The 20,976-nt window shown below is 45.0% G+C and overlaps 2 protein-coding genes across 7 annotated transcripts; one reads left to right on the top strand and one right to left on the bottom strand.

Moving 5' to 3' along the window:
• The first annotated feature begins 280 nt into the window (after nucleotides 1–280).
• UBXN6 (UBX domain protein 6) lies at nucleotides 281–5,083 on the top strand. Of its 4 annotated transcripts, none has more exons than XM_046904661.1 (11): nucleotides 281–324; nucleotides 715–869; nucleotides 1,217–1,278; nucleotides 1,439–1,570; nucleotides 1,842–1,939; nucleotides 2,325–2,400; nucleotides 2,488–2,572; nucleotides 2,778–2,997; nucleotides 3,102–3,232; nucleotides 3,869–4,014; nucleotides 4,494–5,083. In XM_046904661.1, exons 2-11 carry the CDS (start codon nucleotides 785–787, stop codon nucleotides 4,620–4,622), a joined length of 1,164 nt encoding a protein of 387 aa, XP_046760617.1. In that variant the 5' UTR covers nucleotides 281–324; nucleotides 715–784; the 3' UTR covers nucleotides 4,623–5,083. The 4 variants fall into 4 exon arrangements, with proteins under 4 accessions (XP_046760617.1, XP_001232670.2, XP_004948845.2 ...); XM_001232669.7 differs by having other exon boundaries at nucleotides 314–460; XM_004948788.4 differs by having other exon boundaries at nucleotides 314–481.
• A 565-nt stretch (nucleotides 5,084–5,648) lies between these two features.
• CHAF1A (chromatin assembly factor 1 subunit A) lies at nucleotides 5,649–20,556 on the bottom strand. Of its 3 annotated transcripts, none has more exons than XM_015299949.4 (15): nucleotides 20,371–20,556; nucleotides 19,702–19,752; nucleotides 18,667–19,487; nucleotides 16,286–16,342; nucleotides 14,362–14,603; nucleotides 13,727–13,787; nucleotides 13,157–13,225; nucleotides 12,528–12,751; nucleotides 11,865–12,033; nucleotides 11,577–11,657; nucleotides 11,399–11,488; nucleotides 10,909–11,170; nucleotides 9,812–10,299; nucleotides 7,500–7,593; nucleotides 5,649–6,122 (listed from the first exon to the last, which is right to left on the bottom strand). In XM_015299949.4, the coding sequence occupies exons 2-15, from the start codon at nucleotides 19,748–19,750 to the stop codon at nucleotides 6,025–6,027; spliced, it is 2,805 nt and encodes a 934-aa protein (XP_015155435.2). In that variant the 5' UTR covers nucleotides 19,751–19,752; nucleotides 20,371–20,556; the 3' UTR covers nucleotides 5,649–6,024. The 3 variants fall into 3 exon arrangements, with proteins under 3 accessions (XP_015155435.2, XP_040509513.1, NP_001073220.3); XM_040653579.2 differs by having other exon boundaries at nucleotides 20,175–20,472; NM_001079752.3 differs by lacking the exon at nucleotides 20,371–20,556 and adding an exon at nucleotides 20,004–20,172.
• Nucleotides 20,557–20,976: the final 420 nt, after the last annotated feature.

The raw sequence follows: 20,976 nt of genomic DNA, 5'->3' as shown, positions 1-20,976 counted from the left end.
CTACGCTCCCTGTGAGGAGCTGCAGGCCGCCATGAGGGGCTGCAGGCCTCGGGGTCCATCAGGGAGCTGTAGGCCACCGTGTGGACCCCCTCGGCCTCCCCTTCTCTGTGCCGAACAAACCAAGGGTGGGTTTGGGGTGATTTGAGGGCTTCGCGGCCGGTTTACTACTGAATTCGAGTCGGTGCGAGGCTACCTCTGTTGGCCCGCGGGCTCCTCCAGAGCCTGGAGGACCGCACACAGAGACGGCGGGATAGAGCGGCAGGAGTGCGGTGATGGCCCCGCCCCCTTCCGGGCGCGATCACGTGAGCAGACCGGAAGTGGAGGGTGGGTGTGGCTGGTAGCGTTCCGGTGAGGGTTCGGGTCCCGGCTCCGTCGCTATGCGCAAGTTCTTCCAGGAGATCAAGGCCGACCTGAAGTTTCGGAGCGCGGGGCCTGGCCAGAAGCTGTCGGAGCCGGCGCGGTACGGGGCTCTTCGCCGCCGGTAACCGCGGGCCCCGCTGTCGGGCCCAGCGATGGAGCTCGGGGCCGGGGCGTCACGGCCTGGGGGACGCTGCGCGCCCGGGATGGCCCGAATGCGGCATACAGTGATTAGGGAACACACGTTGAGTCCCTCCAAAGGGTGCTTCGGGTGCCAAAAACGAGCGGGTTGCTGCCGGTCCGCGGGAGGCGGTGCCCTGGGAGCTGCCCCTTGAGCTGCGTTCTGTCCTGCCCCAGGGTCCCCAAGGAGAAGCCGAAAGCAGAGGCGGCACCGAAGCCTCGGCATGGACCCACCGATGAGGCACAGATGGCGGCGGCGGCAGCGCTGGCCCGGATGGAGCTGAAGCCCAAGGCGAAGCCACCCTCCTCCCAGGGGGCCATCAAGAACCAGGGTAGGAGATTCCTCGCAGACACAGCTGGAATGGGACAGCTGGGGTGAGAGCTTGGCTGGGCTGCAAGGCTTTGGCAGCGATAGCTCCAAGCTCAGCCAGCTGCTGTAGGTCTGAGCCTGCAAAGACAGTCCCCAGCTTGGCAGCTGCATAGCTGGAGTCCATAGCTGGACTCATCCATGCTGATGACAAGCCTCTTAGAAATGGGGCTAAGGCACACCCTGAGCCAAAAGCAGAGCACCCACAGAAGTGTTTGCTTTCCCGGAGCAGAAGTGTGCAGTGCAAAGCCCTCTGAGAAACCACTTGGGGTCTGTGCCCCTGCTGCCATAACTGGGATTTTTCTCTCCTAGTGAGAAAGGAGCTGATGGCTGAGGCAGCTGCAAGTGTGAAGGGGGTTTCTGCAGACCAAGAGGTATGAGACATGCTGCTGTTCTCTAATCATGTTAAAATGCATGCTTTGAGAGTGCTGTTGTCCTATAGAAATATGCTAACAGTCTACAAAAAATAACAACCCACAACAATCCAATACAAAGCAAACATCGTTCGTTTGCACCTGCTTTTGTCTCTTTTAGGACCCAGCCTTCTCAGACAAGGAAACTGCAGCTGAACCCTCTGTTTCAGGGGTCTATTTCATTTGCCCGTTGACCAGCACGGTTGTAAGGAAAGATGAGAAAGAAAAGCATATCAGGGAAGCCATCAAGTCGGTGAGCTCCACATCCGTTGGCTGTGCTTCTTTCATTCCTTGCATTTAAACTCATTTTGTACATGAATCCCCTCAAGCAGTGCAGTAGTGACCTCTTACCCTCTGCCTTCTCCCCCATCTCCCAGACTGCAGGCTCAGGCTCTATTCAGATGTTATAAGTGCCTGTCCCTTTGGCTTGCTATAAACGCTGAGCAGGAAGCTCTGACCTACATATCCCCTTTGATTGTACATAATAGTCAGATCCCCCATGACCAGCTTCTCTTCTTTCCCAGTATTTCTCTGTAGATCCAGTGGCTGCTTCCATCATGGAGATCCACACCTTGAATAAGGATCGGGAGAAAGTCCGAGTAGGTGTGGAAACCATGGCCAAGTAAGTAGGATGGAGCATGCAGGGAGCTTGTCCCTTCCCTGGAAGGTTAACAGGCATTGCTGCACTCCAGGCAGTGTCTGAAGAAAAACAAAGCCAAATGCCTCAAACATCGCAGCTAGGTGGTGCTGTCAGTTGAAATGAGGTCAAATTCTCTGAGCTGTTTTGAGTTGATCCTCTGATCCTAGAGGTTTGGGAGCTGCTGGTTGAGATGAACCACCACCACGTTCTGTCTAGCTTGGGCCTGAAATACATATTTTGCTCTCCTCACTTTTTCAGCTTTTATCTGAGATCTTACAGTATTTCTCACAATGTGATCATTATGCGTGGGGGCAGCACGTCCTCAAGTGCCCGCTTTGATCCATGAAGTACATTCCTCTTTCTGCAGATACTTGGACAATATCTATCTGCATCCAGAAGAGGAGAAGTACCAGAAAATCAAACTGCAGAACAAAGTATTTCAGGTGAGATCAGGATTGCCGCAGGTGCTCTGCCTAGGGAACTCCTTGCCTGGAGCAGACTACATTTAATTTTTTCCCTTTTTCTTCCAGGAAAGGATAAACTGCCTGGAAGGCATACATAGATTTTTCCAGTCTGTTGGGTTTGAGACAAGAACACTGCCTGTTCCAGGACAAGGCAAGATATTTAAGTGTATTATAAAGTGAAGGCAGCAGTCTGAGTGGTGGGACAGCGCAAGGGAGGCTAGCTTCGGTTGTTCTGAGAGCTCCACACTTCAGGGCTGTTAAACAAACAGCCTCTTGCCCTGTTCCTTGTTAAGACAGTAGGTTTTCTGGAGATGATTGCCCTTAAATTTCATACGTTAACTTGCTTTTGGTTGTAGATACCACAGAAGAGTACTACGTACTGAAGGAAGAAATGCTGACCAAGTTGGAAGACCTCAAGGACTACAAAGAGCAGCTTTTAAGCTGTGAGCCACTGAGACTCCAGCTGGATCGCCAGCTCTGTGTATTTAAACCATCACCTGAAGCTGCTCGATTTGAGCTGCCAAATGACTTCTACAACCTCACTGCAGAAGAGATAAAGCGAGAACAGCGGCTCCGGTGAGCAGGTTTAAAGTGAGGGCCTCCACTACCCAGGGGGCACGCGATGCCAGCTAACTACCTTATGCCTCTTCTTCATGCTAAAAATCACTTTTTATCTAAAGGACAGAAGCAGTGGAAAAGGCTTCAATGCTGAGGACAAGAGCCATGAGAGAGAAAGAAGAACAAAGGGAAATGCGGAAGTACAACTATACCCTGTTACGAGTTAGACTTCCTGATGGCTACCTGCTCCAAGGTAAGACTTCTTACCCTCTCTTTGTGCACCCCAAATAGCTTTTGAGAATGCCTGTAGCAGAAGGGATTGATAAGCAGGCTTGAGATGTGCAGAACACAACTGCTAGAATGAATACAGAAAGAAAAAATGAGAGTAGAGTAATGTTTCAGTACAAATCTTTGCAATCTTTGAGCCTTCCATGTGCCTCACCTGCATAGGGCTGGAATTACAAACCCGAGTTCACTGTAGAAGAAAGAATCTCAAGGCATTACTAATTAAATGTGCTCTTCCCAGGCTACTGCTAGCAAGCTGGAATCATTAGATGAGTTTGCTATAGTAACCAGCATGAAGTTGCCTGTGTGGTGGCAGGCTGTACAACAGTACAAATCCTGTTCAATTTTTGCAGTAGAACTCCAGAAATAGTTTCAGGCTTTCCCAGTTCTTTGTTACAGGCTGGCAGGGGTTTACAATGTATGAAGCAGCACTTTTCTTTAGGAATGCTGCTTTTATACTTCAGTTGAATCAGGCTCTTCCAATGCCACTGAAGTAGTTTATTAAGTTAGCATCAGTACTGGAGCCCTGCGAAACCTACCACAAAAGATTGCATTTGCTAAATGCCAGAGACTCTTCCTCTATATCACTTTTTCTTCATGGCAGGGACTTTTTATGCACGTGAACCTGTATCTGTGCTCTACAACTTTGTAAGAGAAGCACTCAGAGATAACTGGCTGCCCTTCGAGCTTTTGGGACCTGGAGGTCTCAAACTGACAGATGAGAACTTGGCTTTCAATGAGTGTGGGCTGGTGAGTAAGAGATGGCACCTTGCACAGGAGTCTCCAGGTGGCAACGGAGCCCTACTTGTCAGGGTCAGCTGCTGCTCATAACTTAGATTGCATCTTCATCTTTCAGCACAGTAGTGCCCTGTCCCTTCCTTCTTTAAGCTCAGGTAATTGTATAAAGGCTAACTCAAGGCTAGGAGGCTTCCATCAAAGAAACTTTAAGGACCTGTAGGAAATTCAGGCTACGGCATTTACCAGCACTGATAGCAGAGGGCTAGTATCCATTCTGGGAAAAGATGGAAGGTAGCAACTGTGAGTCAAGTGCAGCTCTAGCATAAGGCTTCCATGAGCAAGCCCAAAGCAATGTGCCCCAAGGAGCCTCCTGCAGAAATCCATACTCATGTTGAAGTGTTAAGTTTTTTTTTTTCAGGTCTATGAATATGCGTTATGAGAAGGTCAGTGTATAGTATTGTAGCTTAGTAACACTGCTTTCTCTGTTCCAGGTCCCCTCAGCTCTTCTGACTCTTGCCTGGGATGCAGCAGTAATGTCAGACATCGAGGCATCAGGACAGGAACAGCCAGCAAGCCCCCTGAAACCAGAACTTCTCTCCCATGTCCAGACACTGTCTTGAAATAAAGGGGAATGCATTCAGCACTGGTGGTCTTAGGCTGTTCCCTTATGCTGGAGCTTCCAACACGTGATATCAGAAACGAGTTTTAGCTCTGAAGAGTGGGAGGCTAGAGATTCAGCCACTTTAAACCAACCCTGCAGACGGTTCCACAACTCAGTAGCCATTCAAGGTAGTCTTACCCTGTAAAGTTTTCAAGGCTGCACTTAATGGCTTTAAGAACTAAGTTCTAGCAATGACTGTTTAAGGTATTTTTAAAACCATGATGAAGTACCACTTTCCTCTTTTGGAGGAGGAATGAGATGCTAATAGATGGCTGGATGACAAACCGATTGAGCCTGGATATTGGGCTGGGCTTAGAATTCAGCTTTTCCTTTTGCTTCTATGTGCACTGTAACTCCTATTGGAGAGAGTATATTTAGATAATGTTATGTTTAATCTAATTAAATTGATTATTTAAAAGATTCAGTTCTGCTTCAAGTTATTTGAATTGTATTGCTCTTACAGTTCTGAACTACAGCTGAGTTCCAGTCACTGCTGGAGCCAGCACTAATGTGCAGCTGGGACATTACTCCTCATCTTCTCAAGGCATCTGCAGACAGAAGAGCCAGCCTGGGAAACAAGCAACAAGCAAGAGCTACTTATGCTGCATTGTCCCTCTGATGAGAGATTAAACCCCAGACTACAGCCACTATTTTAGGGAACTCTTTCCTCAGCAGCTGAGAAGCCTTATAGCAAGTTAAAAACCACAGCAGGCTTGTTACATACATTAACAAGTGTGATGCTAGTTCCTTTCCACAGGCTTAAGTCTTAAAGCTCTCCTGGAGGACAGCGATCAGCTTTTATACACCACCCCCCTTCTATTGCAGCAATGTATATAGGAGACCAGTAGTTTCCTCACTGTCACTAGCCTGTAATTAATATCAGGTTATCACAAAATAGGAGGAACAGCTTGCAGGTATTTTCTTTTCCAAAGGCATAGCTGGGGAGCTGTTCCCCATAGCAAGTAAACTCACAAACAGGATAATATAGATAGCATAAAATCAAATGTAATTGTACATCATTCATACCCAAGGGCATGCTATACAATATTATGAACAGAGTAAGTCTCAAGAAGCATCACAATAAGCTTATTTAAAAAACCCTCCACTAATATAGATACCTTCCATTAAAGAAGTATCAAAATTTCAATAATGCTTTATTAAGGACAGATTAATATGCAATATTTTTGAGCTAAAAACTAAAGATTTAAGCTTCCATCTGGTCTGAAGCAGAACAAAGTGCTGTCTTCTCTTTACAAGAAATAATGGAATACTTTCAGGTATCTTGTTCGAAGATACACAGGGTTTTAAATTTTCTAAATAATTCTACATACATACAAGAGAAGTTAGTAGGCATTTAAGTCTCAAACTGTATTAGATGGGCTGACCATGCTGGCATCCTGGTGAGCAGCAGTTGTGCCACGGGATTCTGGAGCTGTTTCAGTGACTGTCAACGTTGAATCTGCAAAGTAGAAAATGTCTTTTTGTAGTTCTGTTGTTTTTTAAATATCTTCATTAACCCACTCAGATTTGACTACTGCCATATATACATCCAGTCGTAAGTCTCCTTTTCAATACCATTTGGTATTAACACTGGATTTTAGCACTGGGTTACACTAATACAGAGTAAAACTAATGCTAATTAAGAATCAAGTCTTGTTAGTGCTTTAGAACAAGGCAGAGTTGCTATCAAACAGCACACTCATCCTCAGAACAAGAGCTTATGAACCTGAAGTATGGCTTCCTTCCTGCTGCAGTCATGTAATAAGCAAAAGCAGCTTAAGATTAAATGCAAAGCTTCTTCCCAAACAGCTGTGTTGTCAGTTATGAAAGGTGAGAAGAGGAATGCAACACCAGCTCAGGTAGAAAGAGAATCAAGATGTGTCTGGAATGGATCAAACCTCTGCAGAATTTAATATTTTGGGAACATGCAGAAGCCCTCATCTACCAATTAAAGTTGCTGCCTAACAATAATAAAAGCCACTTAATTCAGGTTGTGCAGTAGCATTGTGAAAGAGCTATTGTGAGAGCTGTAAAGCTTGGAGGTTTTAAAAGCAGTTTAGAGGACCTAGCTGCATATGGTTTGCGTTAAGTCATTGATCTGTATGATCAAGTATGTGTAGTTAAAACCTCACCGAGATGAAAGGAGCTTTTCCTTTCCTCATTTCACTGTTTTGGAATCTGCAGCCTGAAAGGCTACACTTACAGCAACAGAGCTTTTGAAAACCCTTTTCCAAGAGATAACTGGGACACAAATATAAACAACTGCTTAGATTCTAGCACAGAGCTGTACAATGTTGATCAAAGCATCCATCTGTCACGCAGCCAAGAGCTTGGTTATCTGGTGCTATTTCCTTCAGAATGGACACTTCAGCAAGCACTTAAGACTTCAAGAAGGCAGCAAAGCTAAGCTCCAGGCCTTGTTAGTTCTGGCAGAGCTCTGAACATAAGTATGCAAAGCCCCTGAGATGAGCCCTTCTCAGCAACATTTACAAATATTAAGTGGATCTGCTGATAGCAGCCCAAATGTTCACTTATCAGAAATAAACTGTGATGCTGGCAGACAAATGCTATTCACAAACACTTTGCTCTGCTCAGTCACTTGGAGGGAGGAGGGAAAAGGAGAAGAGCAGATTAGAGAAGATCATAAAAAGCAAAGAAGCATCCAGAATAAGTCATAAAAGCAGAAAAATGTCTTGAATAAAACATCTATAGAGAAGAGCACAAAGCTTGGTAAAACTGCAGCAGAAAAAACAGTGACAGGTTTAGCTACAGTTTCTACTCCCCCATCTGTTAGTGATTGTCTGCCAAGAGCCTGCTATCAAGTATTTTTTCCCACCTTTGCACGGCTGTACATCCACAATCATGCAGTCATCATCATCCTCATCTTCCTCGGTGTCTGCCTGAAACCCATCCATCTCCATTGCTTCAGCCTTAAGGGGAAGAGGAGGAAAAAAAAGTTAGAAGAGCTGTTTAACAGCAAGGTGACAGCGTTAAGGTGCAAGATCTTGCTCAGCCAATGCTAAGGACTGCAATGGACACTTCTCACAATTAGTGCCCAAAGCACAGTCCAGACAGGCAAGCACAGGTGTTTGCAAGGAACAGCAGACACTGACTTCTGCTAAAGGGCCTGGTCTGCCATGGCACATACAGCAGGAAGCATGCCAAGTGCTTGTGCTCCATGTTTCACTATTACACAACACATTACACACCTAGAAGTCAGCTCAAGCCTCAATTAGAGCCTGACTCAGTTTTGTCTTTTTTTATTATTATAAATATATATAAAGGGAAATCTTCCCCCTCTCGATTTCCTGCTTCTGGAGACAAAAAGCAACTTCAGCTTGTCAAGCTTAAACTTGTTCTCCCCTGACTCATCTTTGTCAACAAACTTCTGTTCAGGGAGGGATGACAGTTCTTTCCTTGGTGACACTACTTGCTGCCCCGAGAGCAGCAAAAACCACTCATTTTGAATCAGGAGAGGAAACAAATGCAAGGAGTGGTGCAAACTGAAGCTGTCCTGCATCAAATAGCTTCAAGTTCTTTTTTCTCCTTGGAACTGAAGTCTCAGAAGTTGATCCCTGTCCAAACAAACTGTTCCAAGACAACAAGTTTTAAATTTACAGCTTTCATTACCGTTGCAGTTTTCAGATAAAGTATTCCACTCCTACACATGTTGAGGTATTTCAGTACCAGGTTCTTTCTCTGCAGCTTATGTAAGAGCACCTTTACTTATAGAAGAGTCCTGGCACGAGCTTTGTGACAGAGCACTGCAGTCCATGTAGGAGAACCATCAGCAGGTCGAGGCTGTCAGGTTCTCTAATTTCTCCACAAGCTCCAGCCTTGCTCAGCTGGAAGGATAGGATCTCAATACCCAAATGCTGCTGATTCAGATGACAGGCATGAAAGGCTTTCGGGAACCAGACACCTTTGTTCTGAGCTGTGCTACATCACATCTCGTGAGGGCAACTAAGATGTTTTCAAGAGCTTAGAAGAATTCAGGCCAATGGTGTAATTCTACTAAAAGAGTTAGTCTCACTATGTCTGCCCAAGTACTTGAATATAAGCAGAGTGTCAAGCAGAGCTTTGTAGTTTTTTTCTATTTTTTAATTTCTGCTTTTATTTAGTTATTATATAAGAAAAATTCTTTATTATACAAGAAAAAAACCCAAGCAGATGCAGTTTGGGGACTGAACAGTTTCTCAGCTTTCTGATCCCTATCAATGCTTGTACTTCATTGCAGATCTTCAGTAGAAAAGCTGAAGAAGTAGAGAATAAGCTTGGAAAGAAAAGCACAAAAAGCCTTGAGCAAGGCTTCCTTCCTCCCCCTTACACATAGGGGTGTAATAAATCCACTGGAGAGTGCAAACCACTCCTGTCTGTAGGTTTGAAAGCACACAGCTAATAGCAGGCTTCAGAACCTAAAGCCTTACTGTCTTAAGAACATGGGCAGAGCATCACATAGCTAAAGCACTGATCACATGCTTTTTAACCATACTTTTGCATAATTAAGCTCTTAATACTGCTCGTTTGCCTCTGCTTTTAAGGGTAGCCACAACAGGAAAAGCACAGATAAGAGTTGAAATAGTAACTACTCCAAATATCTCATTTGCTCCTGTGATTTTTTTTTAAAACCAGCTATTGAAATCCAATTTTATATATAATAGTATGAGCCTGAGACTTTGCAGACTATTAAGAGTTGAGTTGCAGCACTTAGAAACCACACTTAACCAGTACATGTGCATCTGATGCAAGTCACCAGCCCAGGCTATACATCTGGCAGCCATACACACAAATCTGCACACAAATTACATACAGCTGGAAAACCAAGGACAAGCAGACACTCGAAACTATTCACAGCTTGGAAGCAATCACTGCCAAATAGCAGAAAATGGAAGAACAGCAGGAGATCAATGTTTCAAGTGAAACAATCCAAGTTAGAGGAAGAGAAAAGAAATCCATCTCTTTAGAGTTGGGAAATTTTACTCCTTCCCCACCAAAAAAATCTTTTTGTATGGCAAACAGTTTTGGTAGCTTAATATATTGACTCTGATTTAGGTCAGTCTGAGAGGTGTGCCATGGTACTTGCCTACTGAAGACACACAGCTACATTCCTGGCATTCATAACTGGGGAAGAGTGCTAGGAAAGCTCACCTGTTCAGCATCCCTAGGCCTTTTCATGAATTTAGTGATGCACATACTTCCAGTGGACTTCCTCTTTACTGACACAGGGGTGCTCTGCACAGGTGCCACGCCTGGCACACTGCCACCGTCCTCCTTTCCTGAAGAAGGAACTTGGGTGATGTAGTTCCATTGGCAAGGGACAGGGAGGTGCTCTTGATCAAAACTCTTCAGCACCTCCGAGTGGACGTACCAACACATCCGATATTCAGGTCTCTTCTCATACACAGAGTTCTCAGAAATGATTCGTTTTAGCCTGGCTTTGGAAGGGACACCACTGTCCTCACCAACTGGTGTCTGTGGCCGGGATGTGTTGGGGCTTACAGGGCTCGTGTCTCCGCAGTCAGTAGCTGCAGTCACATCACTGAACAGTCCTTGCCGGCAGCACTCCTGGAACTCCTGGATGATCACTTTGCTCCCATTCACGTTCCCGTGGAGCAGTGGCAGAAGCTGTCCGAGGACTGCGGAGAAGAGAGGTTGCATAAAGGTTGTAGAGAAGAACTATTTAAAGGTCAAGAAAAGCCTGGCTGACATAATATCAGTATACATGCTCCAGGCAAGAAGACAAAGAAGATTAAGTTTAGATACAGGGCTGCAACAGAAGCTAAACTTTATATAGACAAGTCAACCACAGTAGGAATATGAAGTGAGAATTCAACCTCTATTCTAGCCTTTTTGGGCATTACTCATACCCTTGTGTTAATCATACACAGGATGTACTCAATACTGAAATTACAAACATAATACATCCTCTCTTCCTGAGCAACACAGAGCTAAGTTGGCTCAAGCACTTCCACTAAGAAGTCCTAGATCTGACCCTTCTGAATGAAGTCTTGTTGGCATTGTTTCCTGGATTACCTGAAGCGAGAGCTTTTGGAGACAGCAATCAAGGCCACACAGTGTGCAATGCCAGAAAACTGAATCCTAGGAGACCTCACAAAGATTACTTGAGTTTCAGACAGGTCATAAGCAGACCGTTCTGATGCTTTAACTTGATAAAAAAGACATCTGTTCTCAAAAGTGGAATACAACAGCACATAAACACAATTATTTAGCCCTTCACGTCTTACTCTGCTGATCTTTTGCTCTTTTTTTGCTACATTTCTGTATCTGCTGTTCTTCCTCAGCAACAGATGAATCCAGGATACACGCTGTGAACTGCTGGAGAATCTTCAGGTCTGCGTTTGTGCCACTGTCATTTTGTGCACTTTCCCAGATGCAGCCAATTTTCACAGGCTGCAGAACGTGGAGCCTCTTCCCCTTGGCCATGAGTTCATCCCATTCCTTTGCTTTCAGCTTTTGACGAACCTTCTGATTCTCTGGGTCACACTCCTAAAAAGCCACAGGTGAAAAAACTTCTTACAACCATTCCAGATTAACAATGTTCTTTTAAAAAGCCACCTTCTTATTGCGTTCCCTGAGTTACACAAGTTTTCTCCTGCACTAAGCAAGTATGAGTTATGTCACTGCCAGGACTACATGATTTCTTCATGTGTCAATATTTAGTACTTGATACACTGGAAGCAAAGGTGGAAATCCAGTGACACCTGGTTCACTTACTTCTGTCACTCCTTCATCTTCAGATAGGTACCCATGGGGTACAAAAAACCCATCATCATCATCTTCATCCTCTCCTTCCTCTTCATCATCCTAAAAAGTAAATTCAGCTTTTTAGAGATCTGGCACCGTCAGATGCAGTTGTCTTTAAAAGCTGTTTTTCAGTACATAGAATTCTTACCCCTTCACTGTGGGAAAGGCTTTCTCCAGGTTCCTCCTCTTCCCACTCTTCATCACTATCTACTTCATAGTCCAGTAATTTCTAGAATAAGAAATGCCAATATGCCACTTCTATCAGTCTGAAATCATGATGTCAGAGTCCACCTAGTGCTTCATAACTCAATAGCAAGAATGAGCACACAGACGGATCAGAAATCCCAAACAACAGGTAAACCTGAACACCATATATTCACTTTGAGAGCATTAAGGAAAAAAAAGAATCCAACTACATTGCCTGTAAGTTACTTACACTGTCCTTTGACCAAGGATTCCTGGGACGGATCATAGTGGTTTTCTTGTTCCATGTGCCCCAGTATGCAGGACGGTGATTTTCACAGAACTGCAGAAGTTTCATTCTACCAAATTTCCCCCTTTCAGGAACAGCATCTGTTTTGCAGTTATCCACTACTACCACATCACTGTTAAAACAAAAGACTACCTTCAGGATCTACAGAACGCTCCCCCGCTGCTCAGGATAACATCTTACACTAAATTTCAGTTCAATCATGGTATCAGTACAGAACTTGAGTTGATTAGAACAAACACTCACAAGAACAGGAGTTTCACATAAGCTACTGCCCCCCCTTAACAATACTCTGGGCAACAGCAGCCCTGACTTAGTTGCAAGAAGTACAGTTGACAGCTATCAAAGATAAACACTATTCAAGGCAAGTAGTTTCCAGTGCTGAAACGAAGCTGCCTAAAACGAAAGACTTCCTGCAAATAAGGATTTAAGAAACACTATAGAATGAAGGAAATCCGTATCATAACATACTTGCCCTCTGAGAAGACTATCAGACAGAAAGAAAAGGTGCACCTTTCTACTATCCATAGTATTAGATGACAGCTTCCTTGAAACCATTCCCCTGTTCATCACAAAAACAAGTGGAGAAAAGCCCAGAGACAGACTAACCTGTTCACTGTGTCAGTACTGCTATTGACAAAAGTAGGTCCAGTCTTACGTGGCTTACGACACTTGAGATCTCTCAAGAAAGAAACTTCACTATTCTGTGCACGCAGGAGCCGATCCAGCTGTTCTAAGAAGTCTGGATAAAGGGCAATACGACAGAGGGGAGCTAAGACCATGTTCTCCTTAATTTCAAAAGGAGCAAACTTCCCACAAGAGCCAGCAAGAATCTGAAATGGCAAGTGAGGATCGTTAGGGCCTGAACACCTGAGGAAACTACAGTACCAGCATATTCATAACACATAAACCTAAGAAGAAAAAGTTACTGATATCTGAATGAGGATTTACAATACACCCTTCCTAGCAGAGACTCCAACAGATCCTCTTAAAGGTCTGTACACCCAATACAGCAGAAGACAAAGCTGAGATTCTACTCCAGCAACTACAGACTTCTGTCATCTTTGATCTGGTCACAGACTTCTTTTTTTTAAACCTTTCAGTGTTTTAAAATGAGGAAGTAAATGCTAATGCCTTGTACACCCAAGGAGCTCTAAGGGATAGATGAGAAGGAAACCAGTTTGTAAGAAGATGACTAATGAAAAAGCCAACAAAATGCAGGCATAGCAATAGCTCACCTTTGGGGCTTGCGGAGTCTTTGGTTTCTGGAAGAATCTTGTAATTTCTGCCTTCTGAGCATTAATACGCTACGGTCAGAATGAAAATGCAAATTGTAATTAAAGGTATGACAAGGCCTCATAATTTAAAGTGAACTCAAGCATGACCCAACTTCAAATCTAATGAGGCATAAAACAAAGTTCAGTTGTTTATCAGCTCCTGTGATGCAATAAAAAAAAAAAGCAACCGTCTTCTCTAACACACCTACACAGATTCCAATGTAATTGCTAAGACAACAAATGCAGAAAGAATTTAATAGAACAGAGAGAGCAGCATCAAAACAAGACAAGAAAACTGCAAGATCTAACTGGTGAAACGGCACTACCTGATCCCATTGGACTGACTCTGTTCCAAAAGGACATTCTCATTCCCCAGCAGCAGATGCTGCAGGGGCAGCAAGGCAGTGTACAATGCTGGGGGAGCTTCTGGGAGGGTAAAGCAGCAACTCCACAGTGAATAGCTCAGCATCACTCAGCAGGGTGCCAGGGAGCCCATTCACCAAAACTGAAGAGCTTAGAGAAAGCATTTACCTTTTCCTCCTCTTTTAACCGTTTCTCCTCTTCTTTCTTTCTCTTCTCCTCAAGTTTTGCCCTTAAATATAAAAGTTCATTTCACTGGTCACAGATCAAAGTATTTGCTTGGACTGTGGCAAGTGAGAAGCCTTAATTAAGACCACATCACACTATGCACTAAGATTATTTGTTTAACAAGTGTGGCACTTGACTGAAGTGGATAGAAGACTCTCTTCACCCCTTCTAAATCAAATATTGAACTGTTTTGGGTACAAAGTAGCAAGGATGTTTCAAATTTTCCTCAATAACAAGAAAAGGTATTTAATGAGTTATCACATTACAAGTGACTTCCTCAACAGAGGACAGCAGTGCCAGCAAACACAAATGAATAGCAAGACTGGTCAGGAAGGGAAAACTCAGTGGTTCATGACAGCTCTTTTCAGCCATTTCAGATCAGAAACCCCAGGTCAGTCAGCAAGGAAAAAGCAGTGCTGAGATTAAGATCTCACAGTCTTTCAACCACTTTGAATATATTCAGTGACAAATAGGCACTGCTGTCTTGTCCTCTAAAATGGACAGATACAGTGGGTCTGCAAAGGTTATCACATCATCACACAATATCCCCCATGGCCTTTAGAAGCCAAGCCACTTACTCCAAGGCTTCCTGCCTCTCCTTGCGTTTCTCCTCCTTCACTCTCAACTTCTCAGCTTTTTCCTTTTCTTCTTTTTCTTTCTTTTCCCTTCTTTCTCTCTCTTTCAGTTCTTTCTCTTCCTCTTTCTTCTTCTTTGCCTCTTCCTTGGCTCGCTCCTTTGCAGCTTTTGCCTCTTCTTTCAGCCTTCCTTTTTCCTCTCTTTCTGCTTGTAACTTCTGCAGCTTGTCAGCACGCTCCTGATCCTAGTTCAAGAAAACCCATTAAGAAGGAGTCTTTGTGCACAGAAGTAGCTGCTGGCATACACACTTGAGTAAAATAAGGACACAACCTCTCCAGCTGAGATTCCTGACCCATCCACACAGACCTGCAAGGTTCCAGCTCCTATAGCTGCACTTAGGAACTGCATCCTGTATGCAGCCTCAGCTAGTTGAACTGTCATGTGGCATTTAACTAGTTTCCTTTTCAGATAATCAGACAAGGCAAGGCACTCTCTACTAATTTAGAGGGTAGTATGAGAACAACGAGGGAAGATGACAAGAGTGAAAGCATTGTTTTTCCACATTATTTCATCTTAAAGCAATTCAAATTCTCATTATGGGTCTACTGACACAAACGAGAATGTGGTATGCTTACTAATTAAAAAAGAAGACAAATTTAAGGAAAATAATTTCCCTACACTGTGGACATTGGTAACTCCACCAGGAAACTAGGATACGTCTGAACTCAGAGATATAAACATCCTTCTGGTACATTTCCAATTACTTTTTGTTTATTTCACATCTAAGCCTTCTTGGCAGGATGAAAAGTTACTGAACAGCATCACAGTGTACAAATAATGCCAAAACTGTGCCAATGGTAAAAAGCAACACTGTCAGAACTGAGTCATGGCACTCAGTGAAGATCTACTGGGTGGCTTTGGGAAGAGGTATGAAGCAAACAGCAGGGGCGGTGGGTTGATTTAGCTTTCAACACAAAGCTTCCACATTCTCATCTCTTTCTCTCTCAAATGTAACTATTTACATAAATAAACATTGTAAGTAAATAATAGAAAAAACCCAAGTCTGGAACTTTACATGGGGCACTGTGAAAAGCAAGCATCTCAGGGAGTACACTCAGCCACTTATAGCCTGTATTTAAAAAAATGCAACCAACCAATTTATAAATTAGTTACTACAAAACACAGCAAGGATTCACAAGCACAGCCCTTCCCAACTGCTGTTAAAATAACAACCAGCTTTTCAGCATGCAGAGCCCACTCATACAACGCTGACTGCTTGAGAACTCCATGTGATCCATCAGCCTCCTCTGTATTTAGCACTGCACAACTGAAAACAGAACAGACAGCAAAATCATTGCACTGCTGTTTTGTTTGTATGTTCTGACTAGCAGCATTTGAGTGGACACATATTGCAGCCTTAAGCATTTCCAGCAGTGATGTCCAACAGTTTCTTCAGCAAGCCATGAAACCATTGGCCCTTTTGCCTCACTTGCTGAAGAACAGATGCTACTTTGTGTTTTAAAGGCAGAAGGGTGAGGAAATGAGGCAGGAACCCTAAACAGAAGGCTCTTGGGGATTTCACTTGTGTCCACTCTGTGGGCTTCCACTCTCTAGGGAAGGGTTTGAAAACACTCCCAAAAGCACTTGGATGAGCAGTCAGCAACATTTACAGCTTCTTAATATCTTACTGAAGTGCACAGAAATGCAGTGCAGGCCACCCACACTTCATTAGGTATGCATTAAGAAGATTGTGGAACAAACTGAGTACTTTAACCGCATGCATTAAGACTCTTCCATATTCATCAGTGAGGAAAGCCAGGGAAAGAGATGCTATAAGCAGACTGAGATGAAACGCACGGGGCTTTGCTTACTATTCAATGCAAAAGCACAGCAGGTTAACTTTCTATGTCAGTGAAAATGCCTTACTCTTTGCAATCTCAGCTTCTCCTTCTCTGCAGAACTTTTGTGGAGTTTCTGAGATACCTGAAATCACAAAAGAGGAAGTTTTATAGATCTGTATCATTCCTTTCTTATGAGGCACTAAAACTACTAAAAAGAACAGCAAGCTCCATTTAAATCACATTAACTTTTTCTTCAGATTAGCATATTCAGCAACATAAGCATTCCTTCAGCACTAGATATGCTTGAACCATATTCTTAGATCCAATCTCACTTATTTATACATAAGCCTGAATGCATCTAATTGTTTCAGCATACATTAGGTCCTCCTATTACTAGACTTTGCATAAACAAACCCTTCCAGTTACTCAGTCCTGAAGTATCATTTGCAATGTAACACCACAAGTACAAAAACAAACAGGAGGTACAGCTGCTACAAATCACAAGAGCACAACAGAGAGCAGAACATGGACTCAAAGGAAGCGACTTTGCCATGTAAACTTTTTTTGATGCTACCACTTATTTTTTACCAGATTATTTAACTACAGCTTCCTAAGTACAAGGACTATTATCAGTATTTCCATGCTGCTTCTGCTGGTGACCATAGCCCTCTTGTTCTTCCACTACTATCAGTGCATCAACACTGTGGGTCACACCTTCCTTTCAGTTAAAGTCATTATTCCCAAGGAAGAAAGAAGGTACAAAGGTACTCTGTATCCAAAGAGTAGCACTCGTTGACACATTAGCTTCCAAGCAGTTTATACTTCAGCATACACTGGCTGGGTTTCTTGCATCCACCTCTTCCTCCTGCCATTCTCAGGCAAAGGCAGAGCATTTATCCCTGTGATTAAAGCAGACCAAATGCTTTATTTTCTATACTCAAACACAAAAGTTCAGAGAGTAAAGGTCTATCGGGTGATTCTGTCCTCACATGATGCAAAATAAGAACACTTTAAGCTAGGAGCTTTACTTTATTGAAGTGTTTCTGCTTTAGAAAGCAGACATTCTAGCACAGACAATGGTGCAGATCAGCACAGACACCCCACACTGGCAAACAGAATGAACGATGTCAACCTTGCCTCATACCAGGCAAAACCAATAACTTGTTGACATGATTATATTACATTCAAAGTCAAGTGCTCTCTTCTGTTCTGTTGTACCAGAAATATTTCATGCCTACTTGTGTTTGTGTATGCATTTTAAAGTGATATCACGAGTTTTAACAGCCTGAAGTCAGAATAAGGTAGATGCCCTCCCCATGAAAATTCAAACAGCAGAAGGCAGCAGATCACAGTGAGAACTTAAAGTCTGGTTCACGCAACACAGCATCTGCACACCTGTGAACACCTTCCTTGTTTTCCCCTCCAATTATGCAGTTAACCCAAGCAAGCACAGCAGTCAGAGAGCTCAGTTGAACTTCAGGCAAGGCTTGGCTACCACACACTCCCCAGGACTGCTCTGCTGTCCAGGTTTCACCACTGAATGTTGTGCTCCCAACCAGAGCATCCTCTCTTTACATCTCCACTGATCTGTTCCCCAGGAAGACCAAGCACTTTCCAACCACTCAAGTCACAACCACTTCAGCCATCTGTGCACATGCTGTTGGCTTTAAAAGCCTCCCCTTCAGCACAGCACTACAAGTCACATAGCTCAGGGGTCTCTTGTTACAGGACAGGCAGTGACCAGAAGCTAAACCAGATCTCAGCCCCAGCACACACAGGGCTGTCAGATCAGAGGTATCCCATCCCCTCCAGCCCTCAGCAGCAGCTCATGGTCACAGGAGAACGCAGTGACTTTTCCCTTAAGCACTCCCATGCTGGACAGGGCACACAAGATGGCTGACAGCACAAGCCTTACACACTTCATTCATAGTGAGATTCATTTGGTTTGTCCTCTGTCTTCACACGGAAAACTACACTTCTGCTAATGCCCTGTAGTTTCACTGAAAGTGTTTTTAACAGCCCAGATTCAAGATTTCAGAGCTGGTGCTGGAAGCAAGATGGCTCACAAAAAAAACCTATAGCAGCAATGGAGAGAACAGAATGGAGATTATAAAACACTGTCTACTGGACAGACCTCTTTTTGAGCTCTGTTCTTATCCCAGTTACTAAGGTGTACATCCCAAGGCATACATTTCATGATCACTATAATAAAAAGAACCTGTAATAGGAGCTTGGAGCTGCACTTACACTATTCAAACATAGCAACTCAAAACCAAGACTTAAATAGTCTAGCCATACAATTTAAAGGAGGATTCAAGACGGTAATCATTCAGTTACATCATTAATAGATGGACAACACATTCCATATGGTCCCACAATCTTTGTGAATAACTTATTTACCTTTCTTATGACAAACAACCCATCTACCACGTAATAACTCTTAAACAACCAAGAAAAGAGACCAACCTTCCTAACAGGCGTTGAGACAGCTAAAGGACTAGTATTTCTCTTGGTTTCTGCAACGGGCTGTGCCTCAGGGGAGCTCACAGAGAGAGAGCTTAGTGAGGAATTAGTAAGTACAGAGTCTCCTTCATGGGACAATTCTACGGTCTCATTTTCTGATGTGACACTTCCATCCAGAGAAGTGACTTGGGGAGATTTGGCAGCCATAATATCTTCAAGAAGCACCACAGGCATCTTCCCCTCAAATATGACGTCCTTCAGTTCACTCTGATTAACCTTTGTGTTTTCCAAGTTGTTGCGCTCTGTCAACCCAGAACACGACTGGATTCCATCTACTAAATCTTCGCCTTTATTTGCAATAGCTTCACACGGCACATCAGTCTGCATTGAATCATCAGTTTGGCTATTCTGAGTGGAATTCAGACAACTCAGCTTGTTCGTATCTTTTCCTAGCATACCATTAGTCAGAGCTGCAGAAGATGCTTTTGAATCAAAACTAACATGGTCTACATCATCACTGAGTCTTTGATTAGACTCATCTACCGAGTCAATAATGACAATGATTTCATCTGTGTTATCTTTTGTGCTCTTCCGTATAAAGTGGTCTAACGGACCCTTTCCGTTAACAAGTTTCGGAACAAAATTCACATCTGAATTCAGCTGGCAGTCATTCTCCATATTGTCCGTGGATGCATGCGATGTGTCTGTGGAGGAATCCTTACTTTGCCCCAAACCACTCTTAGAACACTTTCCTTTCTTGCCTTCTGCTTCTGCATCATGTTTCTCCTTTGGTACAGGATTCAGGCGCTTGAAAGGCAACCGAGCTGCAATAAACAACATTTGGCTATTTCAGTCACAGCAAACAAACCAGTGGGGTAGGGAAAATAAAAATTAACGTGTTCATTTTGCTGTTAAACAGTAGACTGAAACCAGATTACAGCTGTAGGCAGTTCACTGCCGCAGATACACCCAGGCCTGGTGCTTTCTGAAGGCATTAGGACTTTACAAGAGGTGACAGAGGCTCTCCCACAGCCTTACCTTGCACGAGTCTCCGCGGGGGAACGACCGCTTTGTCTCTGCACTCCATGGCTACAAAAGGGAAACAAAAAGAGTCCCGTGAATGGCCGATCCACGCTGCTGCCCCACCACTGGCCCCGAGCAGCACCCAGCAGGCCCAGACTGATCTCCAGAGCTGAGGGAAGCCCAACCCCCGAGGAAACGGCGGCGCCCGGGGCCTACACCTAAACGGTACCTCCACTCGGGCCTCCTTTGTTACCTCAGGAAGGTCCCGCGCCCCCGGAGGCCCGGAAGCCCCGCGATGCCCCCAGGCCTTCCCCTACCTGCCATGGCGAGGCGCCACGGCTCCAGCGGCAGCCGACCTGAGCGGACCCGGCCCACTCCAACCCGCTCCGTCCGGTTCCGGCCCTGCGCCTCCCGCTCGTATTTGGCGGGAGCCGGGACGACCCCGCGCCTGTCCGCACTGATAGGCGGAGCACACCCACGTGACTCACTCTTCCGCCCGCCCTGCCTCCGCCCGCGTCTCGCGAGGAGCCTGTGCGGGAGGCTCAGCGCTGGCCCCGCCCCCACATCCTCATTGGTCAGAGCGAGGAGGAGCGCTGATTGGCGGTCACAATTGTCACTCTCACTCGCTGGAAGCGCTGATTGGATAAAGTTGAGGAGGCAGGAGGAGCGCGGAAGGTCCCTCACCCCTGGGCCTGAGGCCGTGTTGCTGTCGGGCGGGAGCGAGGGCGGTGCGGCTCTGTGGAGATCACAGCAGTCTTTCCGCAGTGGTGGGCAGAGGGCGGGGCCGCCCAGTACGTTAGGTCATTGAGTGGCCCGAGACAGTGCGCGAAATGGCGGCCGTGTGGCCAACGAGAGGCCCGGTCAGTAGGCGGCTTTGGCGCGAAGGCTGCTGGGAGTTGTAGTCCACCTGTGGCGCATGGGCTGCTGGGAGCGGCAGCGTGATTTCATTGGCGTTTGGGCACAGAGCGATGTGGGTATGAATGGTTTCCTGGAGTAGTGAGGGGCTGATAGCCCTGCCCTGCCCTGCCGTGGGTAGGGTGCAGCTTAAGGTCCACCTACGGCCTCAGGCACCTCCAGGCATGGAGCACCTACAGCCGTAGGCAGCAGTTCCGGGCCCTCCCCGTCTTCTGAGTGAAGAACTTTCCCCTTTCCCCTGACCTAAATCACTCCTCTTTTAGTTCAAAAAGCCCCTCGTCCTGTCGCTGCCTACCCGCGTACCAAGTCGCTCTCCCTCCTGTTTATGAGCCGCCTTCAACTACAGGGAGTCCGCAACGAGCTCTCCCCGGAGCC

Source organism: Gallus gallus, chromosome 28 (genome assembly GCF_016699485.2).
Source record: "Gallus gallus isolate bGalGal1 chromosome 28, bGalGal1.mat.broiler.GRCg7b, whole genome shotgun sequence".
Taxonomy (NCBI): Eukaryota; Metazoa; Chordata; class Aves; order Galliformes; family Phasianidae; genus Gallus; species Gallus gallus.
This window is presented reverse-complemented; position numbering and strand designations above follow the sequence as displayed.

Coding starts and splice junctions, on each gene's coding strand:
- UBXN6 (XM_004948788.4), top strand. CDS start 378: ATGCGCAAGTTCTTCCAGGAGATCAAGGCCGACCTGAAGTTTCGGAGC. Junction 3,233..3,868: donor TGATGGCTACCTGCTCCAAG/GTAAGACTTCTT, acceptor TCTTCATGGCAG/GGACTTTTTATGCACGTGAA. Junction 4,015..4,493: donor CTTTCAATGAGTGTGGGCTG/GTGAGTAAGAGA, acceptor TCTCTGTTCCAG/GTCCCCTCAGCTCTTCTGAC.
- CHAF1A (NM_001079752.3), bottom strand. Junction 13,788..14,361: donor GAGAGGCAGGAAGCCTTGGA/GTAAGTGGCTTG, acceptor TTTATATTTAAG/GGCAAAACTTGAGGAGAAGA. Junction 10,300..10,908: donor AAGAGCAAAAGATCAGCAGA/GTAAGACGTGAA, acceptor TCTTCTCCGCAG/TCCTCGGACAGCTTCTGCCA.